The 17,736-nt window shown below is 36.8% G+C and overlaps 4 protein-coding genes across 4 annotated transcripts; 1 reads left to right on the plus strand and 3 right to left on the minus strand.

Moving 5' to 3' along the window:
- Positions 1 to 1,077: 1,077 nt before the first annotated feature.
- On the minus strand, positions 1,078 to 4,479 carry LOC123312803. Its single transcript, XM_044897302.1, has 5 exons — positions 4,241 to 4,479; positions 2,696 to 2,808; positions 2,363 to 2,597; positions 2,150 to 2,288; positions 1,078 to 2,060 (listed from the first exon to the last, which is right to left on the minus strand). The coding sequence occupies exons 1-5, from the start codon at positions 4,275 to 4,277 to the stop codon at positions 1,865 to 1,867; spliced, it is 720 nt and encodes a 239-aa protein (XP_044753237.1). The 5' UTR covers positions 4,278 to 4,479; the 3' UTR covers positions 1,078 to 1,864.
- Positions 4,480 to 4,683: 204 nt separating this feature from the next.
- Positions 4,684 to 11,864, plus strand: LOC123312801 (rapamycin-insensitive companion of mTOR). The gene is made up of 20 exons (XM_044897301.1): positions 4,684 to 5,056; positions 5,110 to 5,151; positions 5,211 to 5,364; positions 5,420 to 5,551; positions 5,606 to 5,796; positions 5,853 to 6,075; positions 6,151 to 6,304; positions 6,359 to 6,668; positions 6,751 to 6,892; positions 6,948 to 7,089; positions 7,145 to 7,246; positions 7,304 to 7,698; positions 7,982 to 8,654; positions 8,717 to 8,957; positions 9,027 to 9,218; positions 9,708 to 9,939; positions 9,995 to 10,113; positions 10,172 to 10,334; positions 10,391 to 10,776; positions 10,904 to 11,864. Exons 1-20 carry the CDS (start codon positions 4,999 to 5,001, stop codon positions 11,386 to 11,388), a joined length of 4,536 nt encoding a protein of 1,511 aa, XP_044753236.1. The 5' UTR covers positions 4,684 to 4,998; the 3' UTR covers positions 11,389 to 11,864.
- Positions 11,865 to 11,954: 90 nt separating this feature from the next.
- On the minus strand, positions 11,955 to 13,766 carry LOC123312804 (putative uncharacterized protein DDB_G0271982). The gene is made up of 5 exons (XM_044897303.1): positions 13,661 to 13,766; positions 13,392 to 13,596; positions 12,444 to 13,324; positions 12,245 to 12,391; positions 11,955 to 12,096 (listed from the first exon to the last, which is right to left on the minus strand). Exons 2-5 carry the CDS (start codon positions 13,592 to 13,594, stop codon positions 12,014 to 12,016), a joined length of 1,314 nt encoding a protein of 437 aa, XP_044753238.1. The 5' UTR covers positions 13,595 to 13,596; positions 13,661 to 13,766; the 3' UTR covers positions 11,955 to 12,013.
- Positions 13,767 to 14,062: 296 nt separating this feature from the next.
- Positions 14,063 to 16,508, minus strand: LOC123314140 (serine protease easter-like). Its single transcript, XM_044899260.1, has 6 exons — positions 16,493 to 16,508; positions 15,992 to 16,339; positions 15,748 to 15,835; positions 15,239 to 15,426; positions 15,088 to 15,180; positions 14,063 to 14,979 (listed from the first exon to the last, which is right to left on the minus strand). The coding sequence occupies exons 1-6, from the start codon at positions 16,506 to 16,508 to the stop codon at positions 14,669 to 14,671; spliced, it is 1,044 nt and encodes a 347-aa protein (XP_044755195.1). The 3' UTR covers positions 14,063 to 14,668.
- Positions 16,509 to 17,736: the final 1,228 nt, after the last annotated feature.

Below are 17,736 nucleotides of genomic sequence, written 5' to 3' on the forward strand. Positions count from 1 at the left end.
GAACCAATCGTCCACATTTCCAACTTTTTCGAAAATCCACGTGACAGAACAGCTGTCGCATCCTCGGATTTGACTCGTTCCGCTTGGTGGTAGGAATAGGCAGATGTTGCGAGTTTCGAGATTCACCATCAGGCTCATTTATATTCCGGATGGGATAATTAAAAACTGCCCGAGGAACCCACAGATTTTGGCGCACGCAGGACCACGTTCGGCTTTTTTCAACAGAAATTCTTCCGGCGTAAGTTTGTCACTGTTGAACACACCGTTATCTTTCAAATGTGAATTCCCCGGATTAATATGAGCTCGAAGAACCAGGGGTGGTCTTTTCGATACCCATTTGTTAGTTTGCTAATAGTGTTATCACTACTTGATTTGTAATTTTCGATAACATTCAACAAACTGGAAAGATATTTCGAATTAGTGAGTCAACATTTCTTCCATGATTTCATTCAAACACCCCGTACACATACTCGATTATTATCACCCTCTAGAAATCTCTCATAAATTCTTTCCAAAATTTCTTAATTTTTCCGTATTTTTTCGTCATTAATAGTTTTATTATTGACAAAGGATATTCAAAAACGTATTAAACTAAGTTAAAAATCGAACCAACTTGATTTTTATAAAAGGAAAAGAACGATATTTATTAAACTAACTCAGGGAACATTACAAGTCAACTAGAACAAGATCTCAGCGCCAGCGAATAACATCTCCAGCTTCCTCAGCCAAGGATAAATCAGATCCCACCCGAAGGACCAAAAAATGATGTTGGTCAATTGAAACAACACTTGGTTTTTTTCTTGGTTTGGTAAGGACAGGTAAATCCATGCGAGTTCCACAATATTGAGGTTAGAAGTGTATGAACTGATTACGGACAGGGGTAAATAGAGCAAAGAGTAGTGTTTTTGGCCCTGCCCTGGTTTTTCGAATTCAAAATAACACGGCCTTTCGAAATCTTCAAAAATAGCATCACATGCGTTATTGTGAATAACCTACCTGCTACCGTTGCTTTCATTTCAAAGATATCTTCTTGTTTCCATACCTTATCCCAACCCTGCATGTAAATAAAGACACAAATAAATCTTAACCATTTATTTCGACATAACACATTCACATATCATCCAGTTTTCGTGTGAGACTTATGTGTATGAACAAATAATACAGTGAGGATCAGCAAATACAAATGGAAAATTTTGTCATTATTCGTTCAATTCTCCTGCATTTGACTGTAACATCCATGGAAAAAATTCACCGATACATATCATGATCAAATAGGCATCGATGAATTTTCGGAATAGATTGAAGAAACATCGATAAGAAGCACCAAAAATTACAGTGTGGACATTGAAAGCAACAAGGATTCAAAGACTACGATTTCAAACATAACAGTTGGATTAAATGATTTCCTACAAGACAAAAACTATCCACTTGAAATATGAGAAGTGCCATTCAAAGATAAATTTACGAATTTTTAAATCGCAATTCCCTCAGTCGCGGTAAAATACTTTAAGTCATCGATATACCTAGAAAATTTAGGCTGTAAGAAAAATATAATTTTGATCACATAAATATTCATATCACAATCAAATATTGCAATATTTGCCAATTTTAGAACCATTCTCGAATGATTGGTTGTAACATGGTGTATAAGCCATGCGTTTTGCGTTCATAAAAAAGATCTCTGAAAAGAAAGAAGATAAGTGGTTGAAGGTAATAGAGATTAATATGGATCATTAGACCTGAGTATTAAGATTCTACACTCCTGCTGGTATAATCGTTTTTAGACATTAATAATTATTGTACATCTTTTCCAGAATTGATTCGAAAAATCAGATTTGAACCGGGGACCTTACCATATCCCAGATTAAAACAATTTTTTGTAGAATAAGGCGGCAAGCACGCACAAGAAAGTAACCATATTATTAACTCCGAATATACACCCTGAACAAGGTTTATTAACGTAGGTGAAAAATCGCTTGTTCAACTCCTTGAATGCAGCGAAATCTGGGCAGTATTTGTCGAGAATTCCAGAGAAACATCCGTTCACGAAACCAACATCGCTGTAAACAAAAATCATACACTTAATAAAGCTAAGAGATTGATTCCAAGCGGACAATTTCTGAAGTCATGAACCTATTCCCGAACTAACCTGCATATGGCATCTTTCGTCATGAATCCCTTGTCATTCACCGTGAGAAAAACTCGTGAAAAGCAAGCTCCGACTTCATCAGTAGCATTCTGCCTAGACAGGGACCCTCTGCACTCCTTACCGTGCGTACTGAAGAAAGCTGCAAAAAGAATTTCGACCTATAACAACTAGGTACCGATTCGAGAACACAAAAATCAAGAAATTAGGACTAACTTCTGACGCTGGAGCCTTCGTTGGCGCATAAAAATTCCATGAAGTAGTGGAATGTATCCTGCACAAACTGAGGAAGGAATTTTTCGTCACTGGCCAGGCATTTAAGCATCTGTTTGTTTACATCTTTCAGTTTCAGTTTGAGGATCGGCCTCTCGTTCTTACAGAAATGGTCGATGTGGTCTGGCAAGAAGGTGGCGGTGTATTCAGCGTACTTGTAGAAGTCGAAGGAAAGTCCCTGAAAAAAATTAGCGTCGCTCGTTTTGTCATACGGAATTCATTATATGTAAAGTTTATGAAGAAGGAAGGATTTTCCTAATCTTTAGGCCAACTCACCACCAGCTGATCGTATGCATCTCCTTCCTTTGCGTATTTGTAACATCTCTGCTGAAGAAATTGTTGAATTGCGCTAGGTTCTACTTTTTCCACTTCGTCTGCATAAACAACACCTATGGAAGAAGGGTAATTTTCGTGAAAAACTTATATTGCAGGTCTTGAATCAACAAACATGTCCAATTTTTCATTAAGAAGAATTTATTAAATAGTACTTTCAGAATAATGTAAACCTTCATAAAATCAGTTTTTAATTTCTTCATTATTGCAATTCATGCTTCAGCTGGAGCTGACAAAAATGATCTCAACTTTACAATCCCCTGCAATTCCTCTCGTACTAAATTGCACGTATTATGGATGAAATTTCCTCAATTCTGATAAAAACCTTATCTTCGCGGTGTACCGCGAATGATGAATTTTCCAACAATAGAATTGTCCCCGCATTGTGTTTGACCAAGAAATCACTATCTAATTAGTTTCGCGGAGTTTTCATGACAAATTTTTCCTCAGCAGATTCATCTTTTATTCAAACACTAAAGATAAATCGCATGATATTGCCTCGTTGTTATACAGGTACCTGTTGATTCTATAAATATGAAAGTCCAACATTAGATTCGAAATTCGATAGTTTTCGACTTCTGAAACTCTGAGCAGGGATTTTCATCCTAGCTATATCAATAACTAGGCCGATTTCTTTTTTGCGGCTAATCCTTCGAATTGCTCTCGCGAAACCCACCAAAACAACTCCAAAAGTTCTATAAATAGATTCAAGGATAGCGCATTAAATTCAAAATATATCTTGTCAAGAATGAATAATTACAGAAACCGTTTACAATATTACAATTAATGCGAATCACAAGAGAAGAAATGAAAGAGATATAACCGTGGAATGTTCAAGGTCGACAGATACAATAAAACAATGAAAAACATCATGTTTACAATTATGTAACCCAAATGGGCTTTTTATACGCTTCTAAATGACAGGAAAATTGTAGGTACTCATTGCAAATGCTTTTCCCTGAAAAAGTCATTATTTATCAGGTTTGTAAATTGCATCGTATATTTCTCGATATATTAGCTGAGGGGCGGATTGCAGATTGATCTAAAATTTCTACATTATCAAGGTCAACTATCAATTCGAGCGGCAAAAGTATCTGAAGCTAATTTTATCTCATTGAGAAGGATAACTATGAACCAATTTATTGAAAAATGTCTAGTAATACGCCCAAAACTCCTGAATCCAGTAGTAGATTGTTAATTAACATCAGAAATAAATTGACTATATGATTTTCGAAGGAATAAAATTTTTTCTCGCAAAAGAATCAAAATTTGGGTCACTCGTACATGGAATTTAGATGGAAATGACAATAGGGGATATTCTTATATCATTTCATTCTCTAATTGTCCTATCATTTACGAGAATCTTCACATATCAAAAAATAAACAACTACTTCCCTACTACCTAAACCCACTCCCTTAACATTCATGTTTTGATCCAAGAATTTGTGGTTATCACTGATTTTATAGAAATAAATACATCAAACTCACCGAGTATCAAAAATAAAATACTATATATCCATTTCATTTTGAACGTTCACTCCAGCTGGTTTGCACTCTTCTGTGTGAATGTAGGTTAGTGCAAATTTGCCAAACTCACTCAATATTGTGTCCTATAACTTCCGCACTTTTATTCTTATACTACTACAAACATCAAATTTCTATGATTGTGTCCTATATTGTCCTCATAACCCGACTTAATAGATTTCAGGATAAATGTATAATGTAAACAAGGAAAAACCACAAAACAGACGTCAAATGAAGTACGTATCAACGATTTTCCAACGCGCCAGCGTTCCAACGATGCGAAGACCATCGAAAATAGCGAACCATTTATTAATTAGGCACACCTGCTGCTATTTGGCTCAAATGAATTGAAATGTTAGGACAATATGTCATATTCAAAAACACTTTTTCTAGAATTTTTTCTCTTTATCGTTCATTAATCATATCGTTTAACTGATTCTTGTCTTTCAACGATTATTCCTATTTTTGAAATATAGAATTCGATTTTATTGTAGTCAAAAGGTAACTTGAAAAAGTTGAATTGTCTTCGGTAGTACTTTTTGCGAAGTAGTACTATATTTGATTTTGACAGTTGTTCATCAACAGCGTAGTTTTTAACCTAGAAAATGTTTGACATTCATTATATTGGGAAGTGACCGCATTTCGATTCTCGGAAATATAAAAACTTAAATGTATGGCCTATTTACCAAAGAGTAAAGTGGGACCGATTGTTGGACGAAATAATGATGACCTCTTGGATGTTAAAACATCCAAAACTTAGGCCGGATAGACTGAAAAGGGGTTAGTTTGAATGATAAAGTTTTCCTTCTTTGAATTAAATCGTTGTTTTTCAGGAAAAACTAAAAGTGCCGGAGAAGTTATTGATATTTCATTAGGTAGGTATACATTTCTCTTGTGTTCTAATTCAAATCTGAGATGATTTTGTTTTCCTCAGACCCTGAATATGTTATGAAAAAATTGATAACTGGTATTTGTGGTGAGGAGAAGGAAGATAAACTGATTTTTTTGAAGGCATTTGTTGATTTCTCAAAGAAAATCAATGGCAACTTTGGAACAGTTGGATATCACATAAGAGAAGTTCTCATTTGGTAAATAAAACATAGGTGTAATATTAGGTGGAAAATAAAAGAAAATAATTTGTAGCTTGAGAGTTACATTGGTACACTCAACACCCCATGTTCGTTCTGCTGGTTTGAAAGCCATAAGACACTCTGTTTCCAGTGAGAATGACGTTGTACCCTTCAATAATTTGTCAATACCGTATTTGGTTGCAAGGTAGGAATTCCTTGTTGCTTTAGGAATTATCTTATAACAATTGATCCACTTCAGGTGTCTTGATCTATCACTTAGAAATGACGCTGAACGATTGGAAGCCATGAAACTTATAAGGAAAGTGCTTCTCCTATCACCATCACAGTTTCATGAATGCTTAGCTAGGTGTCTTATTTCCCTAGCCAATAGCGGTATCGAAGAAAAAGACAGAATGTTACGAATATGTCTTGCTACATTGTGCGAATTAGGTAAATGTAAACCTCACCAAAATGCGATATTAACATAACCTAAAATTTTATTTCAGGTGTCTTGAATAGTAACAAATTTATAGAAACAGGTGGTGTTGCTGCCATCACGAGAAATTTATTGGAATGTCAAATGCCCAAAATTTCAGAATCTTTGTGCGGCGTCCTTTTATACTTATTAGATAAACCTTGTACAAGGGAAATAACGGATGTTGATTTGGACTCCGTTGCTACCCCTTACTGTGACTTTCATTATAAGCATGATTGGAAAGATAAAAATCGGTAGGTCTTTGACATCTGAATAATTTTATATATATGTAGTGGCCTGAATTATTGTTTAATATTTTATTACTTCAGAGATGAGAGAGATTTGCGGTTCAACTGCAGCAGATTAGCAATGCTGACTATTTTAAGGAGCTGGTCTGGTATTTTACATTTTTGTAGTCCTAGTAACAAATCTGGTTTGATAGCCATCATAGGTATTCTGCATCTGAATCAATTGGAAGTCAGAGTAAGATGATGCATAACGCAGCTATCTCCGCAGTGTTCATTTTTATCTTTCTAGAAAGCTATACTGGATCTTCTTTATGAATTATTGGGCCTGCCACAACCGGAATGGACAGACGAACTGTCTGTCGCTTTAAGTGCCGTAGATCCTAGTGAACCTCAGATATCGTGGAGACTTAACGAAGGTTTTGTCGTTGCTGAAGGCCAAACAATGATACCTCATCTTGCGAAATTTACTCCAAGAATTATCGATATGCATTTAGCTGTCCTCTTGTACTGCTTTCAAAATAACGGCCTAATTGAGGCACTTGTCGAAGTGATCGCTACAAGCGACACTTTCATAAGTGTAAGAGCCACAGTTTTATTGGGTGGGTAATGATTTGTTGCTTTCATAATTTCAGCCTGTCATTGAGAGACCATAACCTAAACTGTCAAATTTGTTTTTGACAGGTGAATTATTACGTCTTATTCAACTTTTACTGCCACCAGAATGCTGTAATTCTGCTTCAGCCCTGCCAACCCTCCTAGATTATGCAACAAAAAATTGTCCTCAAGCCATTGGGGCCATTACTGCCTTGGTTCAGTTCCATAAGTAAGCGATATCATCTTTGTTTTGTCGATGGAAACGTAACTCCCCATATTTTTAGGTTATTGAAGAAGAGGCCTGTTTCACACAGCCTGTATTTAGATTTTATTTTGAGAAGTGGCAACTGCTTTAGAGTTACCAACAAAATGAACAAACTGATGAATGAAAGACGGCGCAGAGGTATAAAATCGAAAATAAAAAGAGTAAGTGAAAATTATTCGATATTGGAAATTTCCAGTCAACGTTTTTCATTTTCAGTTCGTTACGAATTCTACCGGTGATATCGTGAAAGAAACTGGCGTTTCAGTTCATAAAGATCATCTTCAGTGGAACTGGAACTTGATTAGGATAATTATAAAGGTACAATTTGTTTTTTTTTTTCCTTGCGTTACTATGAATTATCGGGTTTCTTTACAGGGACAAAGCAACCTAAAAGTGACCATGACTGAAAGTTCTCACAAAATGTTCCTCAGACGCTTAGTCGATTTTTATCTTCCTTCCAACAATAAATTTTCACACATGGATCTGAGCGCATCTAAAGTGTGCTTGGCATACACCATGGTGGGAATCGAACTCATCCAATTTCTCGTAGATTTAAACGAACCTGAATGTGTTAAGCTGTTAAGTGATCTCTTCACCGATATTTTGAGCCATATCAACGCCCTAACTAGCGGAAAAAGCGTTCACGATTGTCTTTTTAGTCCTCAGCATATGGTCAATACTCAGTGTCAATATTACTTTTTGTTTGTCGGTAGACTAGCGACGACAGAACTAGGCTTGAATATACTTAATCAAATCAACATGTTCCAGAGGTGAGTTTAAAAGTATTATTCACACATTCGAGATGAAATATGGTGAAAAAAGTCAATAGATTCACTTATTAGTCGTGATCTTGTCGGTATTTCACCTACAAGTGCAGTAAGCATCTCAGTCCAAGGTTATGTTTCTTTGTAATTTAGATAAGACAAATCTACTGAAGAATTGCCTTGTTTTCGTCGAGAATGAATGCAGTTTTAGGCGAAATGTCCACAAGACCAAAAACTTCTATTATTCGATTAGTATCCGGGAAAGTCTTTATGAACATCACTTTTTCAGTTTACAAAACTTAGCTACAACAACTAATAACGACTGCTACATCAAGTTAATAATATCATCGATGGACTACAGTGAAAATGTGTTATGCCAGAATCTTCTAGCAGCCATATTGCGGTGTAACATCGAGAGTTCACGCTTATACGCCACTCAGTTCTTACTGATATTACTGAGGTCCGGCATCCCCGACTTTGCCAGCTGGGGTATCCCTTTATTAGTTGCACAACTGAGGGACAAAGCTAAGGTTATATCGTTGTGTGCCTTATCTATACTTCACGAGGCTTGCGAATCTTTGGAATGTCTCGAAGTTATCATCAACACCACCAACGACTTCGACCACCTCGGTTGGAGGGGAACTTTTCTCCAAACGAGGATTTTATCTCACCCTAATGGTCTTTCAAAATTTTGCAAGGATAATCGGCTGGTTGACGAGATCAAGAAATGGGATGAATGTTTCATTTATCGATATGTCAAGCAAGTTGAAGACGATATTTCCGATTCCTTGACTCTTCACCAGAGGGGGCCGGACGGAAAATACGATAAGAGGTTGAGTAACGCGCGAACCTTCAATTATAAGGACCTTCATCTGCTTCCTCATTTATACGGGCAGCTTTCTAGGTTGACCGATGGTTTCAGAGCTCTGGTGGAGCATGGTTCTATCGCTAGATTCGTGAAGGTGAGATTGAGAGCTGGCAGAGCGGTTTATTTGGTCCTTCATCGCCTCCTTTTCGTTTCTAGGTTATAACAAATGGTCCGTATAATTCCGATGAGGAAATCCTCGAGATGAAAGCTTGTATTTGGGCTTTGGCTCACTTGTGCACCTCTCCGGAAGGTATCGAACTTCTGCTGGGAGAGGTCGTTGCTCAACTTATATGTTTGGCGGAAAATGCTAGTGTTTATTCGATTAGGGCGACGGCGTATTATGCGCTGGGATTGATTGGTACCACTCAAGCTGGAGCGGATGAAGTGTATAAGATGGGTAAGTGTGGTAACCTAACCTAACCTCCCCAATAGCTGGTAGGTGAAAGTTAATAGGTGAATATTTAAGGTTGGATCAGTGCACGTCACAACAGACATGAAATCTGGCCTCTGGTGCACGAAGAACTTATACCGAGCGACTCCGAAAATGGATCTGAAGATGGGTTTTTGGAATACAGCTTCGGGGCTTCCCCGACTTACAATCGTTTGTTCGAAGGCGGTAGAAGTTATAGGGACAGTGGTTTTCGTCTTGGAAGTCCAGGTAATTTAATGAATTTGCGATCGATCGTTTTTATCGGTGTTGAGTGTTTCTTTTTACGAGTAAACTGAGAGATGGCTTGGAGGTCGGAGAGGGGATATTTGAGAAGTTTGTAAGGCTTGTTTTTGACAGAAGGTAGAAGTCATCCGACTGAGTCACTTTACCAAAAATTGTTTTTATAAAATATTCAAGATGGCTGAGCTACAACCCCTAGAATTTCGCCAAATTTCATTGAATTTCGAGTACGGGCCTGTGGAAGGTGACTCTGGCATCGAAAAAACGAAACAGAACATAAACATATGGCTGGACAATGAATGGTTCAGTAAATCCGAGTCTATCTGATTAGTTGCATCAGGTGACTTGGAAAAATTGTTTTATCGTCCGATTTGAAGCGAGAAAGAAGAAGATTTTGATGACCATTGTGAAAAAATTTGTCATCTGTCCGCATAAGCGAATCTTCTGGCTCATTATTATAATAATCTTCATTTCCAGATAACTTTGATAGGAATAAGGTTTGGAGAAAATCCTCAACACTTCCCAATAACAGGAATTATTCAAATGTGTTCCATCAGCGGTCAATGTCGGAGAGTAAAACATTTGAGATGTCCAAAAATTACGAGCAGAGGTTACGGGAGCGAGTAGGGATGTCCAAACAGTTCAGTAATAGATCTACGGAGTCTAGTATGAGTTCGGGCGATTTCAACTCAGGATCAAAATTGCCATTGTGAGATTTCGAATATACTCTTGCATGCTGTTAACTGATGTAAGTAATTTTCTAGAATGCAAGTCCAAACATTGAGTCCCATACCAAGTTCTTCCAATGTTGTGGCTTTCACTAAACCGAAGCAGAAGATAAGGAGATACTCTGAGTCTGGTTGGAGAGATTCTGCACAGAGTGGTAATTAAAAAACATTCATGTGCGAAGATGGACAAGAAATCTTGTTTTTTTTTGTTAGGATATCTTGGTTCGAGCGATAAATCGTCCCAACAATGTAACTCCCACAAGTTGAGCAATCAAGATTTGTTAGGATACACAACTTTACATTTTTTGAGAAACAGCCGACAATCCAGTAACGACTTTGACGCGATAAGTCCCCACACCATACCCTTCAATGATATGTATGTATTCCATGAAAAAATTTGATCCTATTAATCATTTTAAATGTTATTCTTAGGAATCCTGCAGAAAGAAATTCGTCGGTAGAGGATTTTATATTACGTTCGAGTTTATCGTCTTTATCCAGTGCTAAAAACAATCATTTACACCAAAGATTTCAACTTGGGGTTCCTTGTTACATGGGAATCTCAGTGCCTCAGCATCTGAATGATCTGTTTCCTATCAAGGACGACTTAGTTCATTCCAACTATGCCGGTACTAAATCTTCCGCTTGTACTAATACATCTGACATTGACAATGAATCCTTGACATCTTCATTCTCTGCAATGGACGAAAAATTGGAGTTTATTAAGCCGAATATGGATTTTGCGCATGATAAACTCGAATGTTTAGAATGTTCTGTTGGCGAAGGCAGCAGAGCACCTGATGAAGCGGGATCTTCAGGTTAGATACAATCGCATGTTTTAAATAACCTCAAAAGTTATAAGTCTTTGACAGTTTACAACTATTGAGGTTATGATCATGAATTTAAATGATAAAATATGAATTTCCGAAATATGTTTTGCATTAGTTTCAGGTTCTTTGAAGCAAGAGATATTGCAGTACATTGAACTTCTCTCCAATCCTTTGTGGAACAAGCAGTCGAAGCTAGCTCTGCTACAACTCAAACAGGAAAACCCCAGACTTTTTGAGGATCCTTGTCTGTATTCCGAGGCTTGTAAAATAATTTCTGAGAACAATTATCGCTTGAACGTCAGGAGGGTAATTCATGAACTGTTCTTTGAGGTTAATTACGTGAACATGTTTGAAGAAGCAATGACTATAATAGCGTTGAGAACTTCCCATTTGAAGGACGATGACCAAAGAACAAAATCAGTGAATTCTGATACGAAATCTGATGAAATGGATCAAAGACCAAAATCCGCCGGCCTGTCTCCTACTCAGGAGATGAGTAACTCTTTTTCTAGTTCCTCATTTAGGAGTATAACTGATATAAATGACTTGAAATTGTCGTATAAAGAAAATAAATTTCCTATCAAACACAGGGATATGTAAAAATTGACCTACTAGAATTTTATAAGGTTTTTCAGATGTTCAAAGACTATACAGCCAACTAAAGTATCTTGGTATTCCTACATGATTCAGTTTTCAACAGGATCATTGAGTGAGAAGCAATAAGTATTCAATATACATAAACAAAAATATTGTTCCTATCGCAGTATCCTTAACATCTTTTATTTTATTACTTTTATTATGTTTCCTATTTTATTTTTTACAGAAAGTTTTTACTGGTTTGGTTGTTGCACAGGTAATACCATATCTGTATAAGTTGCTGGTTGGTATGTACCTTTATCATCAAAGTATTTATTTTAGTACAAAATGTGATATTTTTAGTTAGTGATCACTTACAAGTTCTGAATAGAAAGTAGCCAAATATAACAACATTATTCCTTATTTGTTTTGCACTATATTGTTCACAAAATGAAGAATTGTTTTAATTTTTCTGAATAAAACAATAAGTTTTTTACAAAGTTCAATTTTTTCATCTTCCCCAAATCAAAGGATGCTATAGTTGTTAATCTCTTCCAGAATTATTTCATATCTCGGAAAAATAATTTGCGCAATTGTATATTCATATATTCCAATAACTTATACAATTCTGTATATTTTATGTATTTTTTTATTGAGAAGCTGGTTTTAAATCTATGTTAGGAACCCAAGGAACAGGATTGACATAGGTGACAGACAGAGATGACCTCAAACCTGCAAAAGATGATGGTAGTGGTGAAGATCGTTTCGGATGGGTGAACCCATAGCTCACTAGGATGAAATAGGCCGGAAGGTTGCCCTGAAAATGCGGCGTTGCCGCATTTCGGACTGTTTCATTTTAGTGGTCTATGTGTAAACTTACTATCCAGTCCTTGATTGAGTGGAAGAGGCCTAGGTTTATTTTTGGAAAATTCTAGCCATTCTTCGAAAGCCTTTTGGTTCGCAATTGTCCTCCGCTCCTTTTCTATCTTGGCCTGCAAAATTTTCAGTTGTTCCTGGTTCTTCTTTTCTAAAATCATCAAATTGATAACGTCTTTGTTTCTTCATTCCATTATTTTTACCTATATCAGCTTCTTCCTTCCTTTTCAACCAAATCTGATACCTGATTTGATTCTCGAGGTGTCTTTTCTGTTTCTCCAACTCTCTCAATTGATCTAACTGCTGTTGCCTTTCCATTTCAGCTTTTCTTTTATCTTCGTCTCTCTTTTTCGCCGCCAACCACATTTTGAAGTTTTCCCTCTCTTTTTGCAGTATCTTCTCCCTTTCCAATTGTTTTTTACGCTCTTCTTCTCGTTGAGCCTGTTGTCTTTTTTTCTGCTCTTCCATTTTTTTCGACAACCATTGTCGCACGCTGTTGTTATCTGTTGGCGTGAACGAAGTCAGTGAGGAGAGTGATACTTTAGTGTCGCACATGAAACCCTTGTCGCTTCTTCTTACGGTTATCTGTGAGCAGGTACTCAGGGTGGAACTTGATGTCGTGCTGCCTTCTGATTCGTTATCGGACTCTTGGTCATCGGTTTTGGACTTGCGAACTATTTCGTTCTTAGTATCAAGCTCCGATAGATAACTTTTATTAATTTCGGGATTTTCGGTAACCTTGTTCGGTTCCCGGTTCCTGCTTTGTCCCAAATTAGTTTCTGAGGGAACCGCTTTCGGTGACAGACCGTCGTCCAGTTCAGATAACTGCAGTTTGAAGGTTGGTTTACTTATTTTTTTCTGTAGTATCGGTTGGATGATTTGTTTCGAAATTTTCGTTTGCATTGGACGTTTGATTATGGTCTTGTTGATGTTTTTGTTGATGCTCTTGAGTTTCTCTAGGTTCTCGGAAAAGTTAGAGTCCTCGCAGTTTATCCGTGTCTCGCTTCTTGTACCCTTCAGACCGTCCCCTGACGCCATAGTTGGGTGACAGGGACAACTATCTGCGTCTATGTTGCAAGAGCACCTTCGGGAAAGACTGTTCAGTGAGTTATGCTGTGGTAGGTATCGTTGTAAGGATTGTTAGTGTTTACCTTTTAGTTTTCATTATTTTGATCGTTTCGGCCAGATGCTTCTCATAATTTTGAAGGTCGGGCGCCATTTTCTGGATGGTTTTCTCCACATAAATAGCGGCGTTTATGAATTTTTTAAACACATAGGAGTCGCGACTGTCGCAAGCGTTAATCACGTCGTTCGTTGAATAACTCAGCATGCAAGGATACTTTGGCTCTAGCATTCCTACAAAAAGCATAATCTGAATTTGTTCTATCGAACGTCGTTCATTCAATCCCAATCTGTGTACCTTGCGAAGGATTCCCAATAAAATCAAAACGAAAATAAGAAACTTTGAAATGTCTGTGATGAAGTTTCTGAATTTTTTGACGTTCATGAATTTGGGGAAAATGGTCATAGATTTATTAGACGTTTATTATCTGGTGAATTTTCGAGTGCGTGAAACTTTTCAGTTTCGTTTTAAAATGGATTTATAGGGTGAGTTCCCACATTTTGTTAGTCTGCTGCTATGAATCAGCAGTTATTTTACTAGGATGATTTACTGGTTTTTTATCGTATGAAGTTGAACGAAAGCAATATAAGTTTTTGAAAAACTGTTTTTGTCCTCTAATGAGAATAACAATAAATGGATTGCCTGGATTGATAAATAAGTATAATGGGGAAATAAATTACACCTTTAGAAGTCTTCAAAAATATATTTCCAAAATAATGCATAAAAAATATATCATACAAAGGTTTCAAATAATGTATATTAGTTTCTATGTTTATTCGTTTTTCAACTTTGTTCTCCTAAACCTAAAATATATCGTCAATATCACAAGAAACTTTTTGGTAACAGCATGGTAAGTACATATAAGTTTTATATGAATTTTTTTCGAAAGATTTTTTGAAGGCATAAAACTAAACCTCTATCAAGAATATACATAAGAAAGATAAGAGTAAATCATAACCTAGGTTGTGATTTTTCTACCTCCTTTTTTCAATTCAATACAAAATACAAATATAAAAGATTTGAATGAAGAGTTTTGTTTTGTTGTGTATCTTTTTGAGCTGATCTCTTATGCCAATATTCAACTTCTTGGTGAAGTCTATCTGAAGTCACTTGAATGAGGTATAGCCTTATTCTCAGAACTTCGCAGGGGTGATGCATAAGACCATCGGAAATGAAAATATCTTCCCTGACTGGTCGCCAGTTTTGTCGAAAACCTGAAATTTTCTATCTAGCATGGTTGAACATGTGCTATGAGGAGGTAATGGCGACACTACGCAGATCTGAGAACTAGCCTTCGTTCTATCTTCAGGGTTGCAACTGGTTCAAAATCCAGTCGACATACGATTGCACCCTGGTGTAAATCCCCGGCAGGCCGAAGGTACCGCAATTTTTGGGGCCGAAAGAGACGATGCCTGCTTGCACATATCGCGCTCTGCCATTTCCTGTTGCGATGTTGAAAAGGGGCCCTCCGGAGTCGCCACTGCAGGAGTCTTTCCTTTTGCCACCGGCACAGATTTGCGTGTCCAGGATTTCAGCGTAGTGGTGGAATATTTTGCGACAGGTGTCCAGGGGTACTTCTGGAACTTCGGCTTTCTTCAGAATGGGGCTTTTGTAACCTGAATGAAGAGAACGATGTGAAATTAAAAAGAAAACATCATCATTTATGCTACGATATATGGAAATATCATCAAAACTAAAATGGAGTATCTGCCAAAATTGTTTACCATTTTCTGTCATTCCCCATCCTGCTACTGTCATGGTGGCTCCATCTGGATTGGTAGAATTCCAAAGGGGTAGACAAATAGGGCCGACGTAATCTGTAAAATACGATCGAATGTTATTTTTGTGGTGAATCTTGATCGAAATGATAATTACCACTGTTCATGTCCGCTGGTACCGAAAGACGTATCAACGCAATATCATTAGATTGCGTTTTCTTGTCATATTCTGGGTGCATCACTATGGTGTCAATGTGGAAATCCTGATGAGGGGGTGCGCACACCCCTGAATTTCTCTGGCAATCTTTGCTTGTGATGATATTGAATTCACCCACCCTCACGCCTCTAAAAAAAATTGTTCATTATATTAAAAGGAACGAGGAAAATAGATTTTTTTTTGTTGGTGTACTAATCGACGATCCAGAAACTGAGCGTGAGTGTGATACCACATCCACATCAGCTTCCTCGTCATCAGAGAAAAATCACCAAATTATTTCAAAGCATGTTTAGGTACTGCGCAAGAAATTATAGCAAAGGAGGCCCAAAAGCTATTACAACCCACCCATTGCGTCATCACCCTTCTAATCGGCTGTGAACAGAATTGCTCCTCCTTTATGTATCTTCTTCATCTACTTTAATTGAAAAAATAGTGTCATATTTACTTACAGAATGTTGTCATGGATACAGTGGGCCGCTGTTAACACGTATTTATCAGAAATTAAGCTTCCTCCGCACAAGAAATCTGGGCCATTACCTGTAAACAATACCAATTCGCCGTTATACAGAAATTCTACAGTTTTTACAAGGCATTGCAACTAATTATTATGTATGTAGATATCGAACCAAACGGTATGTGGAAATTCAAAATGAAACTCGATAAAAAAAAGTTTACAAGACTCTTTGTACTCACTGGTAGTGTAGAACAACATCGCCATCCATGGAAACTGTCCCAATTGAGGATTTTCACCATTAGTTATCCTGGAATATAACCGAACGTTCCCGCACGTGTCCAATGGAAGAAGTTGCAGATTGTCATGCTGTATACCAGACAAATGTTCCTCCTTCATTTCACTCCTTGAAAGTTGGCTGGGCGTACAGCATACCTTGGGATGATCGTCGACGAAACCGCACTGATTTTTCCTCATTTCTTGGATCACAAAGTGGGGTCTTGTCTTCTTAGTGACTTCCAGCAAATTGACGAAGTACGGACACTCGAAAATGTCGATGCAGATATCTCCATCTCCTTTGCACCTGGGTCCTTCAAAATTGAAAATTGGACAATTTGTAATAGTATTCGCTATACATTTTTTTTGATGATGATGATGAAGGCAAAAAGAATTTGGAAATAAACGCGAGTCCAGTGTTTCCACAAACTTTTTTCGAGTAACCAAGCGTTCGGCGAGTTCAATACCTGGATGGGTGATCATTAACGTTATGAATTTGAACAAGTCGACAAAAGTTCCTGATTTCAGTTATGAGCTTTTCCTAGTATTCTTCAAATCTCCAACATTTTTTCAACACTGAAAATTCGATCTTTTTTGGGTCCAGAGTCTTTACACTCGTAAAATATGACGGCTGTGCTTTTTTAATGAGAATAACAAACCAAGCTGTTAAGATGTATGCAATATTAATATTTCAGAATGATTACAAATACGCTTAAAAATCCAAAATGCACAAAATATTTCTTTCTATGAATTGTTCTCTGGGATGTAAAATTTAATACACAACTCAAAAGAACCCCATTAGGTAGATGCCATAAAAATTTCGTTAAAGTCAGGTACGCACCATGAAAAGAATGGGTTATGGGATTTAAATTTGAATGCCAAATAGTTGTAAATCACTTCATGATGAACAACTTGACAGTTTAAGACTTAAGAGGGTGGTAAACACACCTCTTTTGATATTTTAATGTACATTTCTAGGAATATGAATTTCTGTTCTTCGGGATCCTTGACTGTTGTAGTTTAGGAGGTAGTTTTTCGATGTGATCTTTCGATTTTGAACATCGTACGGGTGTTATTCGGTCATAGGAAAGATATTTGAACATTTTTTCAAATATTACTTAGGTGAACTTGATTGCTGTTTGTTGAAAATATAATGTAGGTGATAAATAATTTTGTTTTTTCCTTAGTTGCTGAGAGTTCCAGAAATTTATTTCACAATCTCAAACGAAAGGTTCATAGGTAAGTGAAGACACATTCTTCCAGAATAATTGAAATAACATATCTCAATTATGTTTCACTCCTGGAGAGTAGGAATGTACGGACTTGAAATGGTATAAAAAATATTAAAAATGGTTTTTTCTCAAAACTGATATTAACTGAGTGTCAGTTCAACAGTACATCAGTTATTTCTTATCCAATTACCTACATGTTTATCAGCTGCTCGAGGAAGTTCACGAACTAAACGCGAACTAAATACTGTTTAGAGTTAATTTTTCTAAGCCAATATTCATTAATGTCATCGAAAAAATATTCATTTGAAGAAAAACTATTCTACTCTATACCAAACTGCGAATTTCAAATATGTATATGAAAGGATATACTCACGTATGTATGGAGAATATGATCCAAGAACACTCAAAATCATCCGCATGTATAAAAATTGAAAAAACACAGTGTTAATTTTCATTTTTAACATTAAACACGCACCACT

The sequence above is a fragment of the Coccinella septempunctata genome, chromosome 5 (genome assembly GCF_907165205.1).
Source record: "Coccinella septempunctata chromosome 5, icCocSept1.1, whole genome shotgun sequence".
Lineage (NCBI taxonomy): Eukaryota > Metazoa > Arthropoda > Insecta > Coleoptera > Coccinellidae > Coccinella > Coccinella septempunctata.